General features: G+C 41.6%; 1 protein-coding gene across 6 annotated transcripts; it reads right to left on the bottom strand.

The window, feature by feature from the left end:
* Positions 1-849: 849 nt before the first annotated feature.
* On the bottom strand, positions 850-26,997 carry LOC115161216 (splicing factor U2AF 35 kDa subunit). Of its 6 annotated transcripts, none has more exons than XM_029712016.1 (10): positions 26,930-26,997; positions 20,136-20,223; positions 17,881-17,947; positions 9,339-9,434; positions 6,574-6,640; positions 5,564-5,613; positions 5,205-5,303; positions 4,911-5,044; positions 1,353-1,448; positions 850-1,198 (listed from the first exon to the last, which is right to left on the bottom strand). In XM_029712016.1, exons 6-10 carry the CDS (start codon positions 5,591-5,593, stop codon positions 1,078-1,080), a joined length of 480 nt encoding a protein of 159 aa, XP_029567876.1. In that variant the 5' UTR covers positions 5,594-5,613; positions 6,574-6,640; positions 9,339-9,434; positions 17,881-17,947; positions 20,136-20,223; positions 26,930-26,997; the 3' UTR covers positions 850-1,077. The 6 variants fall into 6 exon arrangements, with proteins under 6 accessions (XP_029567876.1, XP_029567874.1, XP_029567875.1 ...); XM_029712014.1 differs by lacking the exon at positions 26,930-26,997 and adding an exon at positions 26,504-26,525 and having other exon boundaries at positions 8,015-9,434; XM_029712015.1 differs by lacking the exon at positions 9,339-9,434 and having other exon boundaries at positions 26,930-26,996.
* Between the last annotated feature and the right edge of the window lie 210 nt (positions 26,998-27,207).

Genomic DNA, 27,207 nt, shown 5'->3' with positions numbered 1-27,207 from the left:
TTCCATTTAAATACTGCATCTGGGGCAGGTGATGCCATGTGTCCCTATTCTCATCTTTGGCACTGTGCTGGTGTCAATTCTGAATGGAAACAACTCATGTGCAAAGCTTTTTCACTCACTGAAAACAGTGGTTGTAAATGCAATCAATAACATGTACTTGTAGCCATAATCCAAACAGGCAAGTGTAGGCATGGGAAACTAGAAACCTTTTTTTATGGACCCATTCCAAATAGTCAGAACCACAGCTAATTGGTTTAAGAGATAATCCTTCAAATACATCTATGCTAACTGTCTTTTTGAGCCAAATGAACACAGCATATTCTGAGTGAGAAATCAGCTGAGGTGTCAAGTTACTGGGAATCAGGCAGGGAGCAGTCTACGGGAAATATTTCCCTTCCCTAAACCCAGCCTGAAGCAAAAGTAACGTAGTTACTAATTGCAGTACACTATAAAAACATTTTTTCTCCAGAGTAACCATTTAAAATAAATGATCCAGTTGGAAGAAATGTGTAGAAAACAGTGCTCTGCACCAACACTGTTTACAAGGAGCACATTTGGTACTAAAAAAATTTAGGAGCACAAAGAAAAATATTCAACATATTATTGATAAGAATTGCCTGCAATTAGATAAAATACAGGGTGAAGGAGCACCAGAAAATTGTATTTTAAAGATTGCAAGTGGCTACATTTCAAAGCTCATCTCCTGAAGAAGCACTCCTTTTCTTTCTATACCTTTAAATGTTATCAGGGTAATTTTTTTATCTCCTTCGTCCTAGTGGCACTGGTGCGCCCAAATTAAAATTCCAGGCAGCACAGTAAAATATTTGTAAGCATATATGACCAAAATGGTAGCGCCCTGTAAAACATGTTTACATGTTTTTTTATTGAGAAGGCAAGCTTTACATTTCTTGAATAAAAATTATAAAAAAGAAAAATAACAAGTCCAACATTTTCCAATTAATTTTGTTCATTGGGACAATATGAAAGGGCCAACGGGGAATTAAAAGGCCGCAATGGAGGGAAAGATAAGGATTTGAGAATGGATGGAGAGTGATGGACGTGTGGTGGTGGCTTGGTTTAGAACCTTCCAGAGCGTTCTCTGGAACGCCTTCTATCGCGGTCGCGTCCGCCTCCCCTGCCTCTATCCCTCGAGCGAGAACGGCGTTCCCTGGAACGGGAGCGAGAACGATGGCCCCCTCTGAGGAAGAAGAGAGAAAAAGTAGCTAGTTAACTGGGAAAATTCTAGTTGAGTTTAAAAAACCTTAGCGTGTCAGAAATGTGTATTTCGGAGAGCACTTGAACGCAGCATTAGTTCTGTGATTAGCGTTGACTGTAAGAGAGCCGGAGCATACCCCTTCTTCCTGCGCCGTCCATACAGCTCCCTCCTCAGCTCCCTGGAGATGGGTTTCAGGTGCATGAAGTTACAGAAGCCTCCTCGAGTGCACTCCCTGTAGAGAAAGTGGGAACTGCAGTTAGGTAATTAACTAGGTCATATGAAGAAATCTAATCTAAGGAATGGAGATAAAGGCGTGTGGATTTTGGTAGTAGTTACCCTTGCTCTAGCATTTACTTCCGGCGCCCTGATTCGCGTTCCTAGGAAACTATGCAGTATTTTGTTTTTTTGTGTGTTATTTCTCACACGGTTACCCCAGGTAATCTTAGGTTTTATTACATACAGTCGGGAGGAACTATTGGATATAAGAGCAACGTCAACTCACCAACATTACGACCAGGAATACGACTTTCCCGAAGCGGATCCTCTGTTTTTCCCACCATCCAGGACAATGGATCGGATCCCAGAGGCCGACCCAAAACAACGACGCCGTAGAACGGAGCGGTCTTCTGGTCAGGCTCCGTAGACGGGCACATCGCCCACCGCTCCCGAGCATATTACTCGCCAATGTCCAGTCTCTTGACAACAAGGTAGACGAAATCCGTGCAAGGGTAGCCTTCCAGAGAGACAGAGACTAACGTTCTTTGTTTCACGGAAACATGGCTCACTCGAGACACGCCATCGGAGTCGGTACAGCCAGCTGGTTTCTTCACGCATTGCGCCGACAGACACAAGCATCTTTCTGGTAAGAAGAAGGGCGGGGGTGTCTGCCTTATGATTAATGAGACGTGGTGTGATCATAACAACATACAGGAACTCAAGTCCTTCTGTTCACCTGACTTAGAATTCCTCACAATCAAATGCCGACCGCATTATCTACCTAGAGAATTCTCTTCGATTATAATCACAGCCATGTATATCCCCCCCAAGCAGACACATCGATGGCCCTGAACGAACTTCATTTGACTCTAGGTAAACTGGAAACCACATATCCTGAGGCTGCATTTATTGTAGCTGGGGATTTTAACAAGGCTAATCTGAAAACAAGGCTCCCTAAATTCTATCAGCATATCAATTGCGCAACCCGGACTGGCAAAACCCTAGATCATTGTTATTCCTACTTCCGCGACGCATATAAGGCCCTCCCCCGCCCTCCTTTCGGAAAAGCTGACCACGACTCCATTTTGTTGCTTCCAGCCTATAGGCAGAAACTGTAACAGGAAGCTCCCGCGCACAGGTCTGTTCAACACTGGTCCGACCAATCGGATTCCACGCTTCAAGATTGCGTCGATCACGTGGACTGGGATATGTTCCGCATTGCGGCGAACAACATTGATGAATACGCTGATTCGGTGAGCAGGTTTATTAGCAAGTGCATCAGCGATGTCGTACACACGGCGTCTATTAAAACATTCCCAAACCAGAAACCGTGGCTTGATGGCAGCATTCGCGCAAAACTGAAAGCGCAAACCACTGCTTTTAAATCAGGGCAAGGTGACCGGAAACATGACCGAATACAAACAGTGTAGCTATTCCCTCCGCAAGGCAATCAAACAAGCTAAGCGTCAGTATAGAGACAAAGTAGAGTCGCAATTCAACGGCTCAGACACGAGAGGTGTGTGGCAGGGTCTACAGTCAATCACTATAAAAAGGAAAACCAGCCCCGTCGCGGACCAGGATGTCTTGCTCCCAGACAGACTAAACTTTTTGGTTCGCTTTGAGGACAATACAGTGCCACTGACACGGCCCGCTACCAAAACCTGCAGGCTCTCCTTCACTGCAGCCGACGTGAGCTAAACATTTAAACGTGTCAACCCTCACAAGGCTGCAGACCCAGACGGCATCCCCAGCCGCGTCCTCGGAGCATGCGCACACCAGCTGGCTGGTGTGTTTACGGACATATTCAATCAATCCTTATCCCAGTCTGCTGTCCCCACATGCTTCAAGAGGGCCACCATTGTTCCTGTTCCCAAGAAAGCTAAGGTAACTGAGCTAAATGACTACTGCCCCGTAGCACTCACTTCCGTCATCATGAAGTGCTTTGAAAGACTAGTCAAGGACCATATCACCTCCACCCTACCTAACACCCTAGACCCACTCCAATTTGCTTACCGCCCCAATGTGTCCACAGACAACGCAATCGCAATCACACTGCCCTAACCCATCTGGACAAGAGGAATACCTATGTGAGAATGCTATTCATCGACTACAGCTCAGCATTTAACAACATAGTACCCTTCAAACTCGTTATCAAGCTCGAGACCCTGGGTCTCGACCCCGCCCTGTGCAACTGGGTCCTGGACTTCCTGACGGGCCGCCTCCAGGTGGTGAGGGTAGAAAACAACATCTCCGTTCCGCTGATCCTCAACACTGGGTCCCCACAAGGGTGCATTCTCAGCCCTCTCCTGTACTCCCTGTTCACCCACGACTGCGCGGCCATGCACGCCTCCAACTCAATCATCAAGTTTGCAGACGACATTACAGTGGTAGGCTTGATTACCAACAACGACGAGACGGCCTACAGGGAGGAGGTGAGGGCCCTCGGAGTGTGGTGTCAGGAAAATAACCTCACACTCAATGTCAACAAAACAAAGGAGATGATCGTGGACTTCAGGAAACAGCAGAGGGAGCAGCCCCCTATCCACATCGACGGGAAGTAGTGGCGAAGGTGGAAAGTTCAGTTCCTCGGCCTACACATCACGGACAAACTGAAATGGTCCCCACACAGACAGCGCCTCTTCAACCTCAGGAGGCTGAAGAAATCCGGCTTGTCACCGAAAACACTCACTAACTTTTACAGATGCACAATCGAGAGCATCCTGTCCGGCTATATCACCGCCTGGTACGGCAACTGCTCCGCCCTCAACCGTAAGGCTCTCCAGAGGGTAGGGAGGTCTGCAAAACACATCACCAGGGGCAAAGTACCTGCCCTCCAGGACAACAACCACCCGAGCCACTGCCTGTTCACCCCACTATCATCCAGAAGGCGAGGTCAGTACAGGTGCATCAAAGCAAGGACTGAGAGACTGAAAAACAGCTTCTATCTCAAGGACATCAGACTGTTAAACAGCCATCACTAACATTGAGTGGCTGCTGCCAACATACTGACTCAACTCCACCCACTTTAATAATGGAAAACTTTATATAATAAATGTATCACTAGTCACTTTAAACAATGCCACGTCATGTTTACATACCCTACATTACTCATCTCAAATGTATATACTGTACTCTATACCATCTACTGCATCTTGCCTATGCCGTTCTATACCATCCCTCATTCATATATATTTTTTTATGTACATATTCTTCATTCCTTTACACTTGTGTGTATAAGGTAGTTGTTGTGAAATTGTTAGGTTAGATTACTTGTTGGATATTACTGCATTGTCGGAACTAGAAGCACAAGCATTTCGCTACACTCGCATTAACATCTGCTAACCATGTGTATGTGACAAATAAAATTGTATTTATTTAATTGAAATAACCTCAATGAATTACAAAGCATTTGTAATCACCACTAACGCCATCTTGAGCTGAAAATGATGTGTATGTAGTCCTGAGGTGGAGTACTGACCCCATCTCGTACTGGCGGCAGCAGGCTTCTCTGAAGTCTGTAACGGGTGAGAGCTCGGCGTGAATTGGTTGACCGTTGAACCAGCGGTTATTCAGATCCATCACTGCCTTCTCCGCGTCTTCCTCACGACGGAACTACACACAGAGACCATCACAGAGTTGGTGTGTGTGCGCGAAATTAGGTTCTTAAGAGGCAGAGACAACGACAGTGTTTGTGATTAAATGGAAGGAGAATGTGTTCAACAAACATGCACAAAACCCACCATCAAAGACAATTACATGGTCAGTTACACACCTTCACGTATACATTTCCAACCAGATGGTCTCCCAGGTTGTCGCACACATTCATCTCCTCCACCTCTCCGTACTTCTCCTCCATCTCTGTGAAGACCTCCTACAACAAGAGAAACAGAGGTGGATTGGCAGACAGAAAGGGGAAAACACTACGTCTCAAGGTTGCTTGAATTCAAAGCGCATTTCCCAAAAATGGTCTGGGGGGGAAAATAAAAAAAGTTTCAATATTTGTAGTCAGTTTCAGTATTTTGTCATCGACTCCCACATGGGCTGTGTGGTGGGGGAAGAGATGCATCATCCACTCCTTTTAAGTGGATTTATAGTGCAATAATACCAGAAGCTGACGTGTCACTGACTCACCTCAAAGAACTCATCGTAGTGCTCCTGCATCTCCACATCACTGACGGCACCTAGTGGCCACAAGAAAAACACACTCATCAGGGACAAGCCAATGACATCATCACTGTGGTTTCATTAACTAACAAGAGAAACACTGCTAAAAACATACAAGTCTGGACTGATTGGACAGGATTTTAGTCTAAATATTACTGAATTACAAATGACTTGAATTGCCCAATAGCACACAGTCCAGTACACATGAAATAGGGATTTCAGGAAATATCGTGTCCGGAGCCAAAGGGTCAGTGCCAAGAATCAGTTCATTGTACCCCTGCACAACAAGGACAGTAAGACTGGACATTTTCCCTAATGAGGAGTCTTAAGAGACTCATTTAAAGTTAAATTCCGTGCTAAGTAGTAATAGCAAGGTTCTGGCGCTGTCACAGACATAATATAGCTGTCAATGAATACTAAGGAATGGGACTCACTGGGGCCTAAACACTCTAGGGAAAAAGTCAGTCATACTCATCTCCCCAAAATCACATTCCATGTATCACATTTTGTACAATAAAAACAAGACATTTCCATAAATGAGTTTGACCTGAAACTATGGGGCAGGGTTAACTTATTGAATAGGATTAGTTTAGTGTAAATGAGCAGGGTTAACTTATTGAATAGGATTAGTTTAGTGTAAATGAGTGAGTACTTGAAACAATCATGAATAAACTATTTCCTAGAAAAATTAATTCAAAATCTAATAGAAATATACACTACTGTATGCATCAACCTTTATTTGGTTATTTCTGTAAGTGACTACATGGTACCTACCAGAAGTGTAGCCTACATGGAATGTTTTACTTAAAAGTAGTACCTGTTGTATTTAATGTCTAGTACAGCACCTTAAAGGGTCCAAACCTTATCACTGAAAAAAAAAAAAAAAAAAGTACAAAAAAAAAAAGAGGATAAATCTTAGAATGCGAGATCAAGAGGAAACATAGCAGCTGGTCCCTGTTAACGGGTCGGAAACTTACAGCGCAAACCATCGGCAGACTGGGCAGTGTTTTGAGGGTTACGGTAAATGTTCAAGAGGGCAATGGTCTGAAAATACAAAATGTACATTTTTGAGATAGTTTCAGGCAGATTTCTTAACTGTTACTTAAAATAGGTGCATTTACTCCCATCCCCCTCCCTCAAAACAGTGTAATTGTGCCCCAACCAGCCCCAGACCAGGGTAGGAAGGGATGACTGAAAGACGTTAAGATGATCCATGGGACTGGTCCACGCCAAAACAGAGGGAGCTGGAAGAAGCGACAATCTCAGAATGACAATATTTGACTATTGCAAATTATATAATTTTTACTATATATATTATACACACACAGCATTCATAAAGTATTCAGACCCCTTGACCTCTTCCATATACATATATATTTCTTACATTACAGCCATATTCTAAAATTCAATGGTTTCCCCACACACAACAAATCATGTCCAAACAATTGAATTTACCACAGGTGGACGTCAACCAAGTTGTAGAAACAACAAGGATGATCAATGGAAACAGGATGCACCTGAGCTCAATTTCGAGTCTCAGAAAAGTGTCTGAATACCTAGAAATGTACTTACATGTTTTATTTTTAACAAAAAAAATACAAAATCTGTTTCCACTTTGCCATTATAGGGTATTGTGTGTAGATTGATGAGGAATAAATTACATTAGTGTTATTCTAAAATTGATGTAACAAAATATGGTGAAAAGGGAAGGGGTCTGAATACTTCCCAAATGCACTACATTACAAAACCTTTCAAAGTTTGGGGTCGTTTAGAAATATCTTTGTTTTTGAAAAGAGAAGCACATTTTTAGTCCATTAAAATAACAAATTGATCAGATCAGAAATACAGTGTTAATATTGTAAATGACTATTGTAGCTGGAAATGGCTGATTTTTTTATGGAATATCTACATAGGCGTACAGAGGCCCATTATCAGCAACCATCACTCCTGTGTTCCAATGGCACGTTGTTTTAGCGAATCCAAGATTATCATTTTAAAAGGCTAATTGATCATTAGAAAACCCTTTTTAATGAAGCTGCCAGTTGAGGACTTGTGAGGCGTCTGTTTTCTCAAACAAGACACAAATGTACTTGTCCTCTTGATCAATTGTGCACCGGAACCTCCCACTCTTCTATTCTGGTTAGACAGTTTGCACTGTTCTGTGAAGGGAGTAGTACGAGATCTTCAGTTTCTTGGTAATTTCTCACATGGAATAGCCTTCATTTAACAGAACGGGGGGCGCTAGAGAACGTGCTATGGAGTAGACGTGCTTTGCTAGAGCTCTGCTCTATTTTGAAACAAATTAATATTCATCTTAACCTCTCACAACCTATAACTTCAAACATTGTCTGGCAATATGGAAAAGGCACCAAAAAATGGGGTCGCTAAACAAGATAATTTGAATGAGAGACAACGAACCAATTTCAACATCGCCGGACCCACGTGGAGTTAGCTGAAGATGCTAGCTACCAAGACTTCCCCACAGATCCTACTCAACGTGACATACTGGCTGCCATAAACTCACTAAGCAAGAAGGTGGACACAAGGTTGGCTGATATCTCGAATAGTATTGGGACTTTGACTGAAACTGTGAAGGCAAGTAAGGGAAGGGTGCATGAGGTTGAGCAGACGACAGTCGATCACGAGGCCAGGCTACAGGACGTTGCACATAGAGAAACAGTGCGCAACGTTAAAAAAAAATGACAAAACCCTGAAAGCCCGATTGGAAATGCTTGAGTCGCATTCAAGACGCCAGAACATCCGAATATTTGGGATCCAGTTGGACACTGAAAAAAGGGAAACCCACTGAATTAGTCTCGGAGCTGATACTGGCATTGCTGGGGAGTGAACACTTCAAAACGGCCATCCTGATCGACCGCGCACACAGATCACAGGCAACAAAGCTGGCCAAGGGCGCGCCACCAAGGCCATTCATCACACGGCTGCACTATCCCCAGACCAGGGATCTCATCCTCAAGCTGGCTAGTCAAAAGTTCCCCCTTAACTACAACGGAGCCAGTGTGCGTCTCTACCCAGATCTTACTTTGGAGGTGAGGAACCAACATAAAGAGTATGATGAGTTACGCAAGAAATGCAGGGCGGCCAACATCCGATATGGATTCCTTTTCCCAGCCCGGTTTAAGGTGACAGTCGAGGGATCAACACGTACGTTTGACAACCCAAAAGAGGCCGATCTGTTCTTGTCAAGTAAGTTCGCTGGCTGAGGATACAGAACGGCTGTGTCAACCGGCTAAATGACCAAATACAGGCCAGGAATGTGTTTGAATTTCCTGCCTATATCTTTTCGATCAGAAATTGGGACTTATATAATGGGTGAGATGTGGCTTATATAGCGTTATTTAGCCTATCATGTTTTAGCGCCACTCACCCCCTAAAGTGAGAGTTAAGTGTTATTTAATATTTGTTTATATGCGGAGCATCTATAGACGACGAGTTAGTTCAAGCTGTATGTCTAGACACCCTAAGGTTTGTATTGTTGGAGGTGACTAACTGTACGTTAGATCCTCTTTTAGATAAACAGTTATCAAGGTCACTTCAACAATCAAATGCCAGTGTGTAAATACATTGATGACAAACCTTAACATTGTTGATATTTAGAGACTGACGCACCCAACAGATAGGGATTATTCTTTATTTTTGTCAGTTCATAAATCATATTCCAGAATTGACTATTTTTTTGTTGGACTCAAAACTAATTTCAGCAGATGCATCGGTTACCTACCACCCTATTCTAATTACGGACCACTCTCCTCTGTCCATGGTCCTGAAACTCGACCATATGTCGACAGGTCGGCGACCTTGGCGCTTAGACCCATACCTGTTGAAAGACGAGGCTTTGTCAGTATTTGAAGGAGCAGATTGCTTTTTTCCTCGGAGCTAACGACACGGGGGATGTTGACTACTCCACCCTAAGGGAATCTCTAAAGGCTGTGATTATAGGTTACATTATTTATTATACATCAGAGGAAGAATCGCGGCAATACTTTTACTCCGAGCTATATCAATCAAAATGCGATGCTACTGATTGACAAACTATGGAACGCTTCCTCGCTGAATGTGAACTTCCTAAACTAGACAGGGGGGCGGCTGCTGCACTCGATGCTGGCATAACTTGAGGAAATTAACACAGCGAGAGCACAATTTCCAAACAGCAAGGCCCCTGGGCCCGATGGATATGTAATAGAATTATATAAGAAGTACAGCGCCAGTCTAGCTCCACTTATGTTGCGAATGTTTAAACAAACCAAAGAAAACGCCAAACTCCTGCAAACACTGAGGCTACAATAGCACTGATCTTGGAAAGAGATTCCATGGAGATGTCGTCTTATCGCCCCGTGTCGTTACTCCCCATACAAAAAGGTGTTGACAAAGATATTGGCAAACCAATTGAAAACATATATTTCTGACTTCATACACCCTGACCAAACAGGTTTAATCCCAGGCCGACATACATACATACTACAATTCGAGACGCCTTTTCAACGTAATGTATCATGATCATAAAGTTGAGGCAGTGGTATTAGCTCTTGACACAGAGAAGGCAGATTGAGTGGATGTATATGATGTCGGTTCTGGAGCATTTCGGGTTTGGAAAGGAATTTATTAATTGGATAAGAATTATTTATGCACACCCAATGGCGTCCGTGGTAACCAATCAATAAATGTCGCAGTCATTCCGCCTGTTCTAAGGCTGCCGACAGGGGTGCCCTATTTCGCCTGCTCTCTTCGCTATGGCCATGAACCCCTTGCTACTCGCATTCAGGCATGTGCCGATATAGCTTCTGTTAAAATACAAGACACGCAGCACAAAATGTCCCTATATGACGATGTTCTTTTGTTTTTATCCAAGCCTAAAACTTTTATTTCCCCCTTAACTTGATAAATGCATTCGGCTCCTTCTCTGGCTAAAAGATACACTGGCAAAAAAGCGAATTGATGCCAATATCACAGCCTGTGTATATGCAATTTCTGCAATCTACCCCATTTAGAACAGTGATGGACAAGTTCACAAGCCTTGGCATTGTAGTGACAAGAGACCTTGATCAGCTATTGAAAGCTAATTGGTACATGAATATTTTGTTTAAGCTGATAAATGTAGGTAGATTTTTTTGGAAAACTCTCCTTGGTTGGTCATATAAACGCTATTAAAATGGTTGTCCTACCAAGGTTTCTTTACCTCTTCCAACATCTATCCAATTTCATACCACTAAGCTATTTTAAGAAACTGGATTCAATAGGAATTCCATTTTTATGGGATAACAAGGCAGCCAGAATTTCAAAGAAGCATTTATGCAAGTACAAGAGAGGGGGGGCTTTGGCCTTCATCACTTTAAACTGTATTATTGGGCTGCTAATCTGAACATTGTGTCTTTCTGGAGGGAAAGTTTACCTGAGATGCGACAGAATGATATGCCTTCATGGCTTTTGATTGAGCAGGCCTCCTGTCAACGTTCCTCACTCTCTGCACTTGTTAAAAGTCTATCATATGTGAAAAAAGCCACTTGTGACTCTACTCCAGTCATTTGTCATACTCTTAAGATCGGGAAACAGATTATGTTAAGAAAATGCCTACCCACTGTATACATTGACAGCCCGATTTGCCTGAATCATGCTTTCCACCCTGCATTGGATGATATGGTGTTCACACAGTGGAGGGAGAAGGGGCTCAAAACAATTGGTCATTTATACATGGATGGTCAGTTAGCTTTATTTCAACAATTACAGGGAAAGTTCAACATGCCAACACATTTTTTTCAGATACCTCCAAATCAGGAATTTCTTATGGACACATATCCACAGTGTGACATTAAGCCAAATAACACTACATTAGATAGCCTGATCCTTGTCAAACCCCATTCAAAAGGGTCGGTCTTTAGACTGTATGATGTGCTACAGACACTATTAAAAGGGCTTGGGAACAAGAACTTGGTTCAGAAATCTCAGATGAGGCCTCAGTAGAAGCTCTCAGGAATATAAACCACAGTTCAGTGAATGCCAGACACAACCTTGTTCAGTTTAAGGTGATACACAGGTTACATTATTCAAAAGTAAAACTGCATAAAATATTCCCGGACATCTCACCACTGTGTGAGAGGTGCAAGCAGGATGAGGGGACGTTGACCCACTTATTTTGGACATGTCCTAAGTTACATGCTTACTGGGATCTCATTTTGGATTGCTTATCTAAAGCCTTCGATAGAGTTATAGCCCCAGACCCATTGATCACTCTGTTTGGTAGTTGATGGGAATAACCATGAAGGGAAGGCCGTCTCTCTTTGTACTCTATTAGCCAAAAGGCTCATATTGCAATTTTGGAAATTGGAGACTAATCGACCTTTGAAATGTGGTTACGGGATTTTGGGAGTGTATTGCATATGGAAAAGATTCTATACAATACCTCCAATAGAAGTCCATTGTTTTACAAAATATGGCAGCAGATACTGGATAAATGGTCTAGTCCTGCTTCATAACTGGGTTGCTACTCTGTGCTGTACTCCACTCAATATTTATTTTTGGCTTAACTACACTGCTTGTAATGACTATATGCTGTCTTCTTATACATGTACCACCTAATAGGATTTATTTTTTCTGTGTGTGAGTTAAGTTTCATCCTCTAAATTGGCCCTCCCATTCAACACTACAATGAATGTCAATGTTTGTATTTCGGTCTTTTTTACATTTATTTTGTATTGGAAAATAAACATTTATAAAAAAGAAGAGACTGACTAGTTTCAGAAGTTCTTTGTTCCTGGCCATTTTGAGCCTGTACTCAAACCCACAAATGCTGATGCTCCAGATACTCACCTAGTCTAAAGAAGGCCAGTTTTATTGCTTCTTTAAAAATCAGAACTGTTTTCAGCTGTGCTAACATAATTGCAAAAGGGTTTTCTAATGGTCAATTAGCCTTCTAAAAATGATAACCTTGGATTAGCTAACACTACCATTGGAACACAGTAGTGATGGTTGATGATAATAATAGGTAGATGTTCCATAAAAAATTTAAAATCTGTTTCCAGCTACAATAGTCATTTACAACATTAACTCTTTAGGGATAGGGGGCAGCATTGGGAAGTTTGGATGAAAAGCGTGCCCAGAGTAAACTGCCTGTTACTCAGGCCCAGAAGCTAGAATATGCATATAATATATAGAAATCATTCAGTGTTGTCTGTGAGTATAACAGAACTCATATGGCAGGTGAAAACCTGAGATTTCCCACTTCCTAGTTGGATTTTTCTGAGGTTTGTAGTTTGTATATTGGATAGGCAATCACTTGAGTGTAAATGGGGTCATATTGCACTTTAAGGCTTCCACTAGATGTCAACAGTCTTTAGAACGTTGTTTCAGGCTACTATTGTGAAAAGGGAGCGAATAAGAGCTGTTTGAACCAGTGGTCAGGCTGAAAGTCTTTAGTTTAGTCACGCGCGCAGCCATGAGCTGCGTTCCCTTTCCTTTCTAAAGACAAAGGAATTGTCCGGTAGGAATATTATTGAAGATTTGATAAAAAACACCCTAAAGATTGATTCTATACATCGTTTGACATGTTTCTATAAACTGTAATGGAACTTTTGACTTTGTCTGGACTTAGTGCCCGCGACTTGTGCATTTGGAATTGTGAACGAAAACGAAGAAAAAGGAGGTATTTGGACATAAAGATGAACTTCATTGAACAAAACGAACATTTATTGTGGAACTGGGATTTCTGGGAGTGCATTCCGATGAAGATCAAAGGTAAGTGAATATTTATAACGCCATTTCTGACTTTTACTGACTCCATACAGATACCCGCCATGTTGTGGCTTGTTTTGGTGGCTGAGCGCTGTACTCAGATTATTGCATGGTGTGCTTTTTCCGTAAAGCTTTTTTGAAATCTGAGTGGTTGCATTAAGGAGAAGTTTCTTTAATAATATGCCTAACACTTGTATCTTACAAAGTTAATGAGTATTTCTGTAAATTGACGTGGCTCTCTGCAAATTCACCGGATGTTTTTGAGGCACAACATTACTGAACATAACGCGCCTTTGTAAACTGAGATTTTTGGATATAAATATGAACTTTATCAAACAAAACATACATGTATTGTGTTACTTGAAGTCCTATGAGTGCCATCTGAGCAAATGTTAGTGATTCATTTTATATCTCTATTTCTGCTTTTTGTTACTCCTCTTTGGCTGGAAAATGGCTGTGTTTTTTGTGACAAGGCGCTGACCTAACATAATCGTATGGTGTGCTTTTGCTGTAAAGCCTTTTTGAAATCTGACATGATGGCTAGATTAACAAGTAGTTTAGCTTTAATTTGGTGTATTGCACTTGTGAATGTATGAAAGGTAAATATTTCTAATTTAAAAGAAAATGAATTTCGCGCTCTGCCATGTCACCGGATATTGTCGAGCCTAGCCGTAACAGGTTAACAAATGTATACAATGCATTTCTGATCAATTTGATGTGATTTTAAATGGACCAAAAATGTGCTTTTCTTTCAAAAGCAAGGATATTTCTAAGTGACCCCAAAATGTTGAACCGTAGTGTAAATCTACGCACAGTGCATTTTGGAAAGTATTTAGACCCCTTGACTTTTTCCACATTGTTACAGCCTTATTCTAAAATGGATTAAATAAAACATGTTCTTCGTTAATCTACACACAATGCCCAAAAAACACCTTATTTACATAAGTATTCAGACCCTTTGCTATGAGAAGCGAAATGGAGCCTCAGGTGCATCCTGTTAACATTGATCATCCTTGAGTTGTTTCTACAAATTGATTGGAGTCCACCTGTGGTAAATTCAATTGATTGGACATGATTTGGAAAGGCACACGCACACACACCTAAGATAAGGTCCCACAGTTGACAGTGCATGTCAGAACAAAAACCAAGCCATGAGGTTGAAGGAATTGTCCATAGAGCTACGAGACCGGACTGTGTCGAGGCACAGATCTGGGGAAGGGTAGCAAAACATTTCTGCAGCATTGAAGGTCCCCAATAACACAGTGGCCTCCATCATTCTTAAATGGAAGACGTTTGGAACCACCAAGACTCTTCCTTAAAGCTGGTCACCTGGCCAAACTGAGCAATCGGGAGAGAAGTGCCTTGGTCAGGGAGGTGACCAAGAACCCGATGATCCCTCTGACAGAGCTCCTCTGTGGAGATGTGAGAACCTTCCAGTAGGACAACCATCTCTGCAGCACTCTACCAATCAGGCCTTTATGGTAGAGTGGCCAGACGGCAGCCCCTCAGTAAAAAGGTACAGGACAGCCCACTTGGAGTTTGCCAAAAGGCACCTGAAGGACTCTCAGACCATGTGAAACAAGATTTTCTGATCTGATGAAATCAAGCATCACGTCTGGAGGAATCCTGGCACCATCCTTATGGTGAGGCTATGAGGATGTTTTTCAACTGCAGGGACTGGGAGGCTAGTCAGGATCGAGAGAAAGGTTTTCATCAAGGATCTGTTTCAGAGAGCTCAGGACCTCAGACTGGGATGAAGGTTTACCTACCAACAGGACAATGACCCAAAGCACACAGCCCAGACAACGAAGGAGTGGCTTCGGGACAAGTCTCAGAATGTCCTTGAGTGGCACAGACAGAGCTTGGACATCTCTGGAGAGACCTGAAAATAGCTGTGCAGCGACACTCCCAATCCAACCTGACAGAGCTTGAGAGGATCTGCAGAGAAGAAACACCCCAAATACAGGTGTGCCAAGCATGTAGCGTCATACCCAAGAAGACCTCTAGGCTGTAATCGCTTAAAGAAAGCACTTGAGTAAAGAGTCTGAATACTTATGTAAAATGTGATTTTAAAATTGTTTATACATTTGCAAACATTCCTAAAAACATGTTTTTTTCCTTTGTCATTAGGGATTTAATCGATATTAGGATAAGGCAGTAACATAACAAAATGTGGAAAAAGTAAAGAGCTCAATACTTTCCAAATGTGCTGTACATACAGTACCAATCAAAGTTGACACCTACTCGTTCCAAAGTTTTAGTTGTACTATTTTCTACATTGTAGAATAAGTGACGACATCAAAACTATGAAATAACACATATGGAATCATGTACTAACAAAAAAAAGGGTGAAAAAAGGAAAAAAATAAGTGTTTAACAAATCAAATTTGAGATTCTTCAAAGCAGCTGGCCTTTGCCTTGATGACAGCATTGCACACTCTTGGCATTCTCTCAACCAGCTTCATGAGGTAGTCACCTGGATGCATTCCAATTAACAGGGGTGCCTTGTTAAAAGTTTATTTGTGGAATTTATTTCCTTCTTAATGCGTTTGAGCCAATCAGTTGTGTTGTTACAAGGTAGGGGTGGGATACAGAAGATGGTCTTTTACCAAATAGGACTAAGTCCATATTATGCAAGAAAAGCTCAAGTGAGCCAAGAGAAACGACAGCCCATCATTACTTCAAAACATGGTCAGTCAACCCAGAAAATTTGAAGAAGAAACTTTCAAAGTTCCTTCAAGTGCAGTCGCAAAAACCATCAAGCGCTGATGAAACTGGCTTTCATGAGGGCCGCCACAAGTAAGTTAGACCCAGAGTTACCTCTGCTACAGAGGCTAAGTTCATTAGTTTACTGCACCTCAAATTGAAGCCCAATTAAATTATTCAAATAACAGACATCCATCAGTGAATCAGGCCTTCATGGTTGAGTTGCTGCAAAGAAACCACTACTAAAAGGACACCAATAATAATAAGAAGATACTTGTTTGGGCTAAGAAACATGAGCAAAGGACATTATTTTATTTGACATTATTTTTGTTTCCAACCACGGTGTCTTTGTGAGACACAGAATAGGTGAACAGATGACCTCTGCATGTGTGGTTCCCACTGTGAAGCATGGTGGTAGTGCTTTGCTGATGACACTGTCAGTGATTTATTTAGAATTCAAGGCACACTTAACCAGGATGGCTACCACAGAATTCTGCAATGATACACCATCCCACCTGAATTGCGCTTAGTGGGTCATTTATTTGTTTTTCAACAGGACAATGACTCCAGGGTGTAAGGGATATTTGACCAAGGAGGAGAGTGATGGAGTGCTGCATCACTTGACCTGGCCTCCACAATCACCTAACCTCAACCCATTTAAAATGGTTTGGGATGAGTTGCACCACAGAGTGAAGGAAAAGCAGCCAACAAGTGCTCAGTGTATGTGGGAACTCCTTCAAGACTGTTGGAAATGCATTTCAGGTGAAGCTGGTTGAGAGAATGCCAAGAGTGTGCAAAGCTGTCAAGGCAAAGGGCGGCTACTTCGAAGAATCTCAAATATAAAATACACAAATCAATGTAACACTTTTGATGTCTTCACCATTATTTAGCAATGTATAAAATAGTAAAAATAAAGAATATCCTTGAATGAGTAGGTGTCTAAACTTTGACTGGTACTGTATACACACACATACAATATAAGGTCAATGGGGCTCGAAATGACTTCAAGAACTTGCTGAATCATAGGTGATTGAATGCCAAGATGAGCTTTTTATTCTAAGTTTCTTTTTTTCCTTTTGATTCATTTTCAAAGTAACTTTTTGTGAGCCATTCTGAGATGCTCAGCTGAGAAACAGAACAGTTATACATGACAGCAACAAGACCACAAACCAACGACTTACCTGGGAGGCAGTGAGTGGCAATGCATCAGCTCTGCTAGTCGGGGCTCAATTTCAAGGTACTATAACATTTACAATATGGCTGACATAAGTTACTCAGTCTATCGTATAGGGGCGACAGCGTGGCGAGAGCCAAAACTAAAGCCGTGCTGTGTCTGGACAGTAATGCATATCGATATTTTTGCTGTCAACCTCCAACAAATGTTGGGCACTAGGGCAGTCGGAGTGTTGTCAGTCTTGTCTGAAAGCGCCTGATAAATACCTAAAGTCAGTCATTTGTGCACTATAACTGTGTTAGAAAACAGATACTACCAGGAGATCGCTTGGAGGTATTAACTTCACTGTAAGGGATCAATGCAAATTTAGTGGATCAAGGCATTTTGTTGTTGTCCTTTTCTCAATGTCACCATCAGAGCATGTCATTCTACACCTAGGCTTAGACCTTCTGAATGGCCATAGATAAATACAATAAATCCATTTGACTGGCGAAATAGGGAGTTTTTCCAGGTGCGGCATATTGAGGTACCCCCTGCTACCAGTGCTGAGACAGACCCTCAGAAGCCCTGCAGGAAGCCAGCGGAGACGCAGACCTAAAATCTGAGGAGGGAGGAGAGAGCTAGAGAGACCTGAGAGGACTGGAGCAGAGGCACTTACAGTGGGAGCCGTCGGCCGTCTGCGCACTGTTTTGGGGATTACGGTAGATGTTTTGAATCAAGATGGTCTGGAGAGGGAAAAATAAAAATAAATATTTTTAATAAAAATACAAAATCCCCAAATCCTGATACATAGAACCTATAGCAAAAGGGGAGGGGGGGGGGAGAAATTCCTGGATGTAGAGGAAGTTTTAGTCTGTAGGAGGGGAGGCTGGTGACAAAACAAAGCAAGAGTCCGTGCTTGACCGGAGGACACGATGGGAAGTCTGTCTTTTTGTCCAGAGGAGGCGAGCTGTAGGGAAACCTAGAGCAAGCCTAGAGTACAGCTGCTGTGCTAGGTTTTATTATTTTATTTAAATGTTTATACCATTTAGTAGATGCTTTAAGCGACTTAGTCATGCGTCTCTACTCGCTGAGAGGGACACATCAGGCTTTGAGGTGGGGAAATTAAGCGCAGTGTTTCAGTCAAGTTTAGTCTAACGCAATCCCACAATATGTATTAATGAGGGAACGAGGGACATCAATGATCCATCGTCAAATGTTATGAGCTCTGTCAAAACAAAAGAATACAAAAAGAGCTGCCAACAACCTGAAGTGAATACCCTAAGACACCGTCTAGTGTCAGCTCTAACTATACTGAACAAAAATATAAACAATATGTTAAGTGTTGGTCCCATGATTCATACCCCAAAACTTTGAAAGATGCACAAAAAGCTCTCAAATATTGTGCACAAATTTGATTACGTCCTTGTTATTGAGCATTTTTCCTTTGCCAAGATAATCCATCCACCTGACATGTGCGGCATATGAAGAAGCTGATTAAACAGCATGGTTATTACACAGGTACACCTTGTGCTGGGGACAACAAAATACCAACGTTAAAATGTGCAGTTGTGTCACAACTCAAAGCCACAGATGTCTCAATTTTGAGGGAGCTTGCAATTGGCATGCTAACTATATGAATGTCCACCAGAACTGTTGCCAAAGAATTGAATGTTAATTTCTCTACCATAAGCCGCTTCCAACGTTGTTTTAGAGAATTTGGCAGTACGTCCAACCGGCCTGACAACCGCAGACTACGTGTAACCACGCCAGCCCAGGACCTCCACATCCAGCTTCTTCACCTGCGGGATCATCTGAGACCAGCCACCCGGCCAGCTGATGAAGCTGAGGAGTATTTCTGTATGTAATGAAGCCCTTGCGGGGAAAAACAAATTCTGATTGGCTGGGCCTGGCTCCCCAGTGGCTGCACCCATGCCCAGCCATGGCTGCGCCCATGCCCAATCAATTGAAATCCATAGATTAGGGCCTAATAAATGTATTTCAATTGACTGATTTCCTTATATGAACTGTAACGCAATAAAATTGTTGTGTTTTTATTTTTTCTTCAGTATACATACACTAGCAACACAATGTTATTGCATGGGCCCCTAGGTGAAACCTAGCTCTCAATCCAAGTTGTCATGATACTCAGTTAAATAGACAGACATGACTGAGTGGAAGGGTAAAAGGGGATGGCCTAGATTCAGGGCAGACTGTCCACAAAAAAATATGTTTTTCTGTTGTCCTATTGGGGTTAGAAAAAGTAACTCTGTTCATTAATAAATGGACCAGTGAAAGAAAAATGGCAAAGCAGGGAGAATGTTGTGTGGATGTGTTTGTCTGTTATACTGAGATGCGGTATGCAAAAAACGCTATGGCTATTCGAGGCGAGGCCACAGAGCAGACTTGGACCAGCAAAAATGGAGGAAGTATGTATCGCTGTGCTTGTTTCAGTAGTATGGTTGCATAAAAAAAAAAGAACACTTCCCGTTTCATATATTTAGGACACTAACTAGTACTGTATTTAGTCATCTACATTCAAAGTACATTTTAGTAGTATTGTTATTAAAGGTGATTGATAAATACAGAGGTGCTTGTCAAAGGTGCACAACAGAGCCCACAAACACACATCAGTAGATGTTAATGGGGGGAGGGGTCATGCACAAAATGTTAATCACACTATGGTGCTTCACTATCAGAACACCAGAGTGCTGATAAAACTTGCCCTGTCCCCGATTAGAAGAACAAGCTAAACAAAGCACCAGTCACTGGATCAAAGTTTACCCAAACCAAAGATAATGTTGCAATTTGACAAACCCTAACCCTGCCTAGAGCATGACAACCATTTAATCTTGGCAGGAGAAGTTTTACACATGCCCTTTAATGCAGGCCTCTGGTAGATGCAAATATTTTAAACAAGTTTCATTGACTTACCTGGCTGAAAGTTGGCTTATTATGTAATCTGGAGCACCGGTCACCATGTCGGCAGGCACCAATTTTAAAGTAGAAAGAACAGTTCACCCTGGGGAGAAAAAAAAATAAAAATGCCGATTAATACCTAAGTAATCAGTGCTGAAATGCATAACTATCACATGCAAATTAAGAGAAATATGAAACTTTCCATCATGTGATAAAGGTAGGAATACAGCAGCCTGTTGGAAGTACAGTAGAGCTCATATTAACCCATTCAAATAGACGGGAAATGTTATTAAACATTATACTGTCTTTTCACGAAGCTGGCTGCCACCTGAAGGGATTTTGCCGACGCTGCTCAACTGCTCTGTCTAAACAAATACACCTAGCGCGCGATACAGTTCTGTAAACATTTTGACTTTCATATAAGACAATTGTTCAAATACAAAAAGAAACTTAATGTACGCAGTTTAGGAAAGTTGCACCTGGCTGAATTTTGAGACACACACGAATTGTGGAACGGGCCAATTGAAATGCAAGGTCAGAGGCGGAGTGTGAAAACCGCAGGGTGCAACTTTGCTAAACAAGTTCCAAGTTGTCACATCCACAAGTACAGTGAAATGCTAAAACATGCAAGCTCTACCCAACAGGGCAGTAGTCAATATCAAAATAGCATAACTAATATACACAGACATATATAAATAAATACACAACAAATAGGAGAGAAAGCTATATACAGGGTCAGTGCCAATAGCAAATTTACGATGTGCAGGAATAGCGGAGTATTTGAGGTAGATATGTACATGTAAGCGGGGATTAGGAGAAAGCGAGAGGAAGCAGGAGAAATAACAGTAACTAGTAAGGCAGCAGCATAAGTGGTGAGTGTGTGGGTGTACGCAAGAATGACATTGTAGACGTATATACTTGTAAACAGGGATGAAAAGTGACTGATAGCAGGAAGGAATATGTAAATACTTATGGTAATATACTTGTGGCAATATATACATGTAAACAGGAGAAAGTGACCAGTAGCAGGATAAATAGATAAGTACTAATAATAATGGCAACAATAATCAATGAACAGCAGTGTAGTGGTTGTAATACATCTAATCAATAATCATTTTAGCAGCGGCGTAGGTGTGAGGGGGAGCAGTAGATGTTAGCCACTTAACAGTCTTATGGCTAGGGGATAGAAGCAGTTTAGGAGCCTGTTGGTCTGAGCCTTGATGCACCGGTACCATCTGCCAGACAGGAGTATGTAGAACAGTGGATGTCTCGGGTGGCTGGAGTCTAGATGGTTGGGAGATCACCCCCAATGAAGCGCAGTTGGCAACCAGACGGTGATACAACCAAATCAAATCAAATTTTATTCGTCACCAAATACAACAATGCTTACTTACCAGCCCTTAACCAACAATGCTAAATAAACAAATAGAAAAAAATAGTACATTGAGCCTCTGGAAGAGAGTCAGTGAAAAAAATTACAATCAGGTAGCCATTTGATTAACTGTTCAGCAGTCTAATGGTTTGGGGGTAGAAACTTCACTTCATCGGGGTAGGAGGCAGTATTTTCACATCCGGATGAAAAGCGTGCCCATAGTAAACTGCCTGCTACTCAGGCCCAAAAGCTAGAATATGCATATTATTAGTAGATTTGGATAGAAAACACTCTGAAGATTCTAAAACTGTTTGAATGATGTCTGAGTATAACAGAACTCATATGGCAGGCAAGAACCTGAGGAAAGAATCCAACCAGGAAGTGTGTAGTTTTTCAAGTGATTGCCTATCCAATAGTGTCTATGGGGTCATATTGCACTTCCTAAGGCTTCCACTAGATGTCAACAGTCTTTAGAACATTGTTTCAGGATTTTACTGTGAATGGGGAGCGAATAAGAGCTGTTTGAGTCAGGTGTCTGGCAGTAGCCCATTATTTTAGTTACGCGCACGAGCTCAGTTCTTTCCTTTATGAAGACAAAGGAATTGCCCGACTGGAATATTTTTGAAGATTTATGATAAAAACCATCCTAAAGATTGATTCTACACATCGTTTGACATGTTTCTACAAACTGTAATAGAACTTTGACTTTTCATCTTGACTTTAGTGCTCGCGCCTTCTGCATTTGGAATAGTGAACCTAACGCGCAAACAAAATGGAGTTATTTGGACATAAAGATTAACTTTATCGAGCAAAACATACATGTATTGTGTAACATGAAGTCCTACGAGTGCCATCTGATGAAGATCAAAGGTTAGTGATTAATTTTAGCTGTATTTCTGTTTTTTGTGACGCCTCTCCTTGCTTGGAAAATGGCTGTGTGGTTTTTCCTTGTCTTGGTGCTGTCCTAACATAATCTAATGCTATGTTTTCGCCATAAAGCCTTTTTGAAATCAGACACTGTGGTTGGATTAACGAGAAGTTTATCTTTAAAATGGTGTATAATAGAGGTCGGCCGATTAATTGGGGCCGATTTCAAGTTTTCATAACAATCGGTATTTTTGGCCACCGATTTACTGAATTATTTTTTACACCTTTATTTAACTAGGCAAGTCAGATTAAGAACACATTCTTATTTACAATGACGGCCTAGAAACGGGGGTTAACTGCCTTGTTCAGGGGGGGGGGATTTGTTTTTGCAACCTTCGGTTACCAGTCCAACGCTCTAACCACCTGCCTTACATTGCACTCCACAAGGATTAACAGGCTGACTACCTGTAACGCGAGGGCAGCAAGAAGCAAAGGTAAGTTGCTAGCTAGCATTAGACTTATAAAAAACGATCAATCTTAACATAATCACTAGTTAACTACACATGGTTGATGATATTACTAGTTTATCTAACGTGTCCTGCGCTGCATATAATCGATGCGGTGCCTGTTAATTTATCATTGAATCACAGCCTACTTCGACAAACGGGTGTTGACTTAACAAGCGCATCTGCGAAAAAAAGTACTGTCGTTGCACCAATGTACCTAACCATAAACATCAATGCCTAACAGGAATATTTAGACTTAGCCACCCGTTAGATAAAATACGGAACGGTTCCGTATGTCACAAAGAGAAAAAAAACGTTTTGTTTGAGATGAGTTTCCGGATTCGACCATATTAAATGACCTAAGGCTCGTATTTCTGTGTGTTTATTATATTATAATTAAGTCTATGATTTGATAGAGCAGTCTGACTGAGCGGTGGTAGGCAGCAGCAGGCTCGTAAGCATTCATTCAAACAGCCCCTCACTGTGCTTCAAGCATCGCTCTGTTTATGACTTCAACCTGGGTGGGTATAATTTGTGGAACGTTCCAACAGGAATCTATTCCAAAAACTTCGTAAATAACAAGGTTTCCAAAAAACAACGCATACAAAGTTGTATAGCGGCAAAATAAGATACCGGGTAGGGAGTGGTCTATTTCATTGCGTTTTTCACTCGTCACGTTTATTCCGAAAAATGTCTGTCCTCACATGTCTGTTTGCCTATGGACAAACATTAAGAATAAGCTACGTGGTGAGTTGATGCCTATTTGGCAGCTAGTTAGCTAGGTTTGTATGCGTTGCTACTTTGTATGCGTTGTTGGTTGGCAACCTTTTACTTTACGTTTTTTGGAACAGATTCCTGTTGGAACGTTCCACCCCTTCAAGCCTATCAACTCCCAAGATGAGGCTGGTGTAACCGATGTGAAATGGCTAGCTAGTTAGCCGGGTGCACGCTAATAGCGTTTCAAACGTCACTCGCTCTGAGACTAGTAGTTGTTTCCCTTCCTCTGCATGGGTAACGCTGCTTTGAGGGTGGCTGTTGTCGATGTGTTCCTGGTTTGAGCCCAGGTAGGAGCGAGGAGAGGGACGGAAGCTATAATGTTACACTGGCAATTCTAAAGTGCTTATGAGAACATCCAATAGTCAAAGGTATATGAAATACAAATCGTATAGAGAGAAATAGTCCTATAATAACTACAACCTAAAACTTCTTACCTGGGAATATTGAAGACTCATGTTAAAAGGAACCACTAGCTTTCATATGTTCCCATGTTCTGAGCAAGGCACTTAAACATTAACTTTCTTACATGGCACATATTGCACTTTTACTTTCTCCAACACTTTGTTTTTGCATTATTTAAACCAAATTGAACAGATTTCATTACTTATTTGAGGCTAAATAGATTTTATTGATGTATTATATTAAGTTAAAATAAGTGTTCATTCAGTAATGTTGTAATTGTCAATATTACACACACACAAAAAAAGAATAATTGGCCGATTAAATCGGTATCGGCTGTTTTGGTCCTCCAATAATCGGTATCGGCGTTGAAAAAAATCGTAAATCGGTCGACCTCTAGTGTATAATACTTGTATGTGTGAGAAATTTGAATTATGAGATTTGTTGTTTTGAATTTGGCGCTCTGCTATTTCACTGGCTGTTGGCGAGTGGGACGCTACCGCCCCACATACCCCAGAGAGGTTTTAAGGAGCCTTTTGGTCCCAGACTTGGCACTCCAGTACCGCTTGCTGTGCGGTAGCACAGAACAGGGCTTTCCTCCGACACCACCGCACGGATTCTGAGGAGTTGCCATACAAAGCGGCGATGAAACCAATCTGGATGCTCTCGATGGAGTTACTAAGGATGTGAGAGGTCAGGCCAAATCGTTTCAGCCTTCTCCACAACTGTGCTGATGTGCAAGGACAATGATAAGTGTGAGGACCATGATAAGTCCTCAGTGATGTGGACACCGAGGAACTTGAAGCACTTGACCCATTGGGGGTGTTTTTCCTGAAATCCATGATCGGCTCAAATCATAAACTTTAAAAATTATTCCAGAGGTGCAATATTTTAAGTGATGCATTTGGCAATGTTCAAATAATTTGCACAAAACATATAAAAAGTATTCACTGTGAAAGATGATACATGTAGGCCCTTCATATATAGGCTATGCGCAGAGCTTCGTTAAATTTATCGAATCAGTTATTGTGTTCTTGCTCAAACCCCAAGTAACAGCTGTCAAACTCAGACATTTCTCCCACAATACAGGGATGTCGATTCACACGGGACTATTATCAGAGGACTTGAGTTTGACAAAAACATTTTTTTTACAAATAAAAAAAAAATATATATATATATATATATATATATATATATATATATATATATATATATATATTTTTTTTTTTATCTTCTGGTTAGTCAATGTCCAGATTTCAGTTTCCATTTAACCCATCTGAACAGTAGGCGACAGTTCCTTTGACATGCCATAGGTCTGTTTGAAGTCCCGTTTTGTGACTGTCACATTTGTATAGAGCCTCACAAGCAATCATCACAAATAGCATAGGAATTATCATGTTATGGGATTATCTGCCATCACCCTGTTTTAGCGCTTCACTAAAACTTTTCCAAATCTGGCCCTCCCTTCTCTTTATTTTCAACTGTCCTTTTGCAGCTTGTGTCTCATTGAATTAAACTTCGACAACGTAGTCTTGCCTCCATGGATTGACGTTCACTTTTTCTGCCCGTCCCCAAAAGCATTATTTGGCAATTGGATGTCTAGACTATTTGGCGCACGTACAGTTAAACCCTAAAATGTAGGTTTATGCAGTAATACCAGATATCCTAATATAATGAAAGAAAAACCTCAACATGTTGCTTATATAAATTGCACACTAATTATACATTTATGGATTTTAAGGTATTGTTTTTCTTTATTCAACCCGCCCGTCATCCACTGGCCCTTCAGCCACACAATATTTAATGACCCTAAACCCGTCTGGCCCACGGATATAACCGCGGGTTGAGGCAACCGGTGCATCAGTACTACTGGAGCTATATTGTCTGTCTCACAATGTCTTCAACCTTGGACACACCACACATTTTACAGGGCAAATGCTATGCGCATCTGGATGATCTTGGGAGCTAGCTAGTTGACATTATAGCTAACGTTACTGGATGTATAGCAACAGAAGAAAAATCTTGGTATAGCTAGCTAATTTAACAATTTGGGACACATGACAGAGTGAGTTGCCAGGAGTGTTTCCCGAACTACAAAATCATTAGTGTCACACAAAATAATGTCTAGATTTTGACTAACAGGGTACTAAGCAATGTAATGTACATTTTACAGGTGAGCCTGGCAAACTGCTCAGCACACACATCAAAGATCCCTTATCCATCTGTGCACACATGTTCAACAACATGCTAACGTTTTCCAAATGGTCTAACGTTAAATCCATCATTCTAACACGTTAAGTACCATACTAACTAGCTAGCCAAGCTAACGCCGTTACAATTTCACTGCTAATTGTGAGTGATATAATCTAGTAAAGCAAATGTGGAAGTTCCCCTCATAGGTCTACAATATGATTGTTAGACCAAATAAGCAAGGATACATATATTTAAAAACGTTTACTCACTTATCTTTCTCTGTACCGAAAATGGACGCCAGGTACTCCGCCATTTTCGATCCTATCGACTACACTTTTGACGTCAGAAATTATACTCTTCCGGTCTCGTCTGCTCACTGATTTTAACTTTTTTTAATTATTTTTTTCATTTAACCTTTATTTAACTAGGCAAGTCAGTTAAGAACAAATTATTATTTACAATGATAGTCTACCCTGGCCAAACCAGGATGACGCTGGGCCAATTGTGCGTTGGCCTATGGGACTCCCAATCATGGCCGGATGTGATGCAGCCTGGATTCGAACCAGGTAAGGCAGTGATGCCTCTTGCATTGAGATGCAGTGCCACTCAGGAACCCCCTTAACCAACCACTGGCCATCAATCGATCATGCATGTTTCCGATGAACTTGAATTAAGTTTCAAAAGCTTTTACATACCTAGCCTAGACCATTGTATCGCAGTTGGTGGTCATTAAGAAATGTTGTTTGTTGTGTGCTTAGGGTGGTTGTCCTGTTGGAAGGTGAACCTTCGGCCCAGTCTGAGGTCCTGAGCGCTCATGGCTTGGGGGTAGAAGCAATTAAGAAGCTTTTTGAACTAAGACTTGGCGCTCCAGTGCCGCTTACTGTGCGTTAGCAGAGAGAACAGTCTATGACTAAGGTGCCTGGAGTCTTTTGCAAATTTTAGGGCGTTCCTCTGACACCACCTGGTACAGAGG

Source organism: Salmo trutta, chromosome 24, assembly GCF_901001165.1.
Source record: "Salmo trutta chromosome 24, fSalTru1.1, whole genome shotgun sequence".
In the NCBI taxonomy this organism is placed as follows: domain Eukaryota; kingdom Metazoa; phylum Chordata; class Actinopteri; order Salmoniformes; family Salmonidae; genus Salmo; species Salmo trutta.
Note: the sequence above shows the minus strand (reverse complement) of the source record. Positions and strands in the feature narration are given on the sequence as shown.

What these genes read in the sequence shown, in the direction of transcription:
- LOC115161216 (XM_029712013.1), bottom strand. Translation starts at nt 26,547, where the DNA reads ATGGCGGAGTACCTGGCGTCCATTTTCGGTACAGAGAAAGATAA. An exon ending in TTCGGTACAGAGAAAGATAA is followed by an intron (nt 20,224 to 26,503) that starts GTGAGTAAACGT and finishes TTTTCTCCCCAG; the next exon opens with GGTGAACTGTTCTTTCTACT. An exon ending in TGCCGCCAGTACGAGATGGG is followed by an intron (nt 1,449 to 4,910) that starts GTCAGTACTCCA and finishes CTTTCTCTACAG; the next exon opens with GGAGTGCACTCGAGGAGGCT.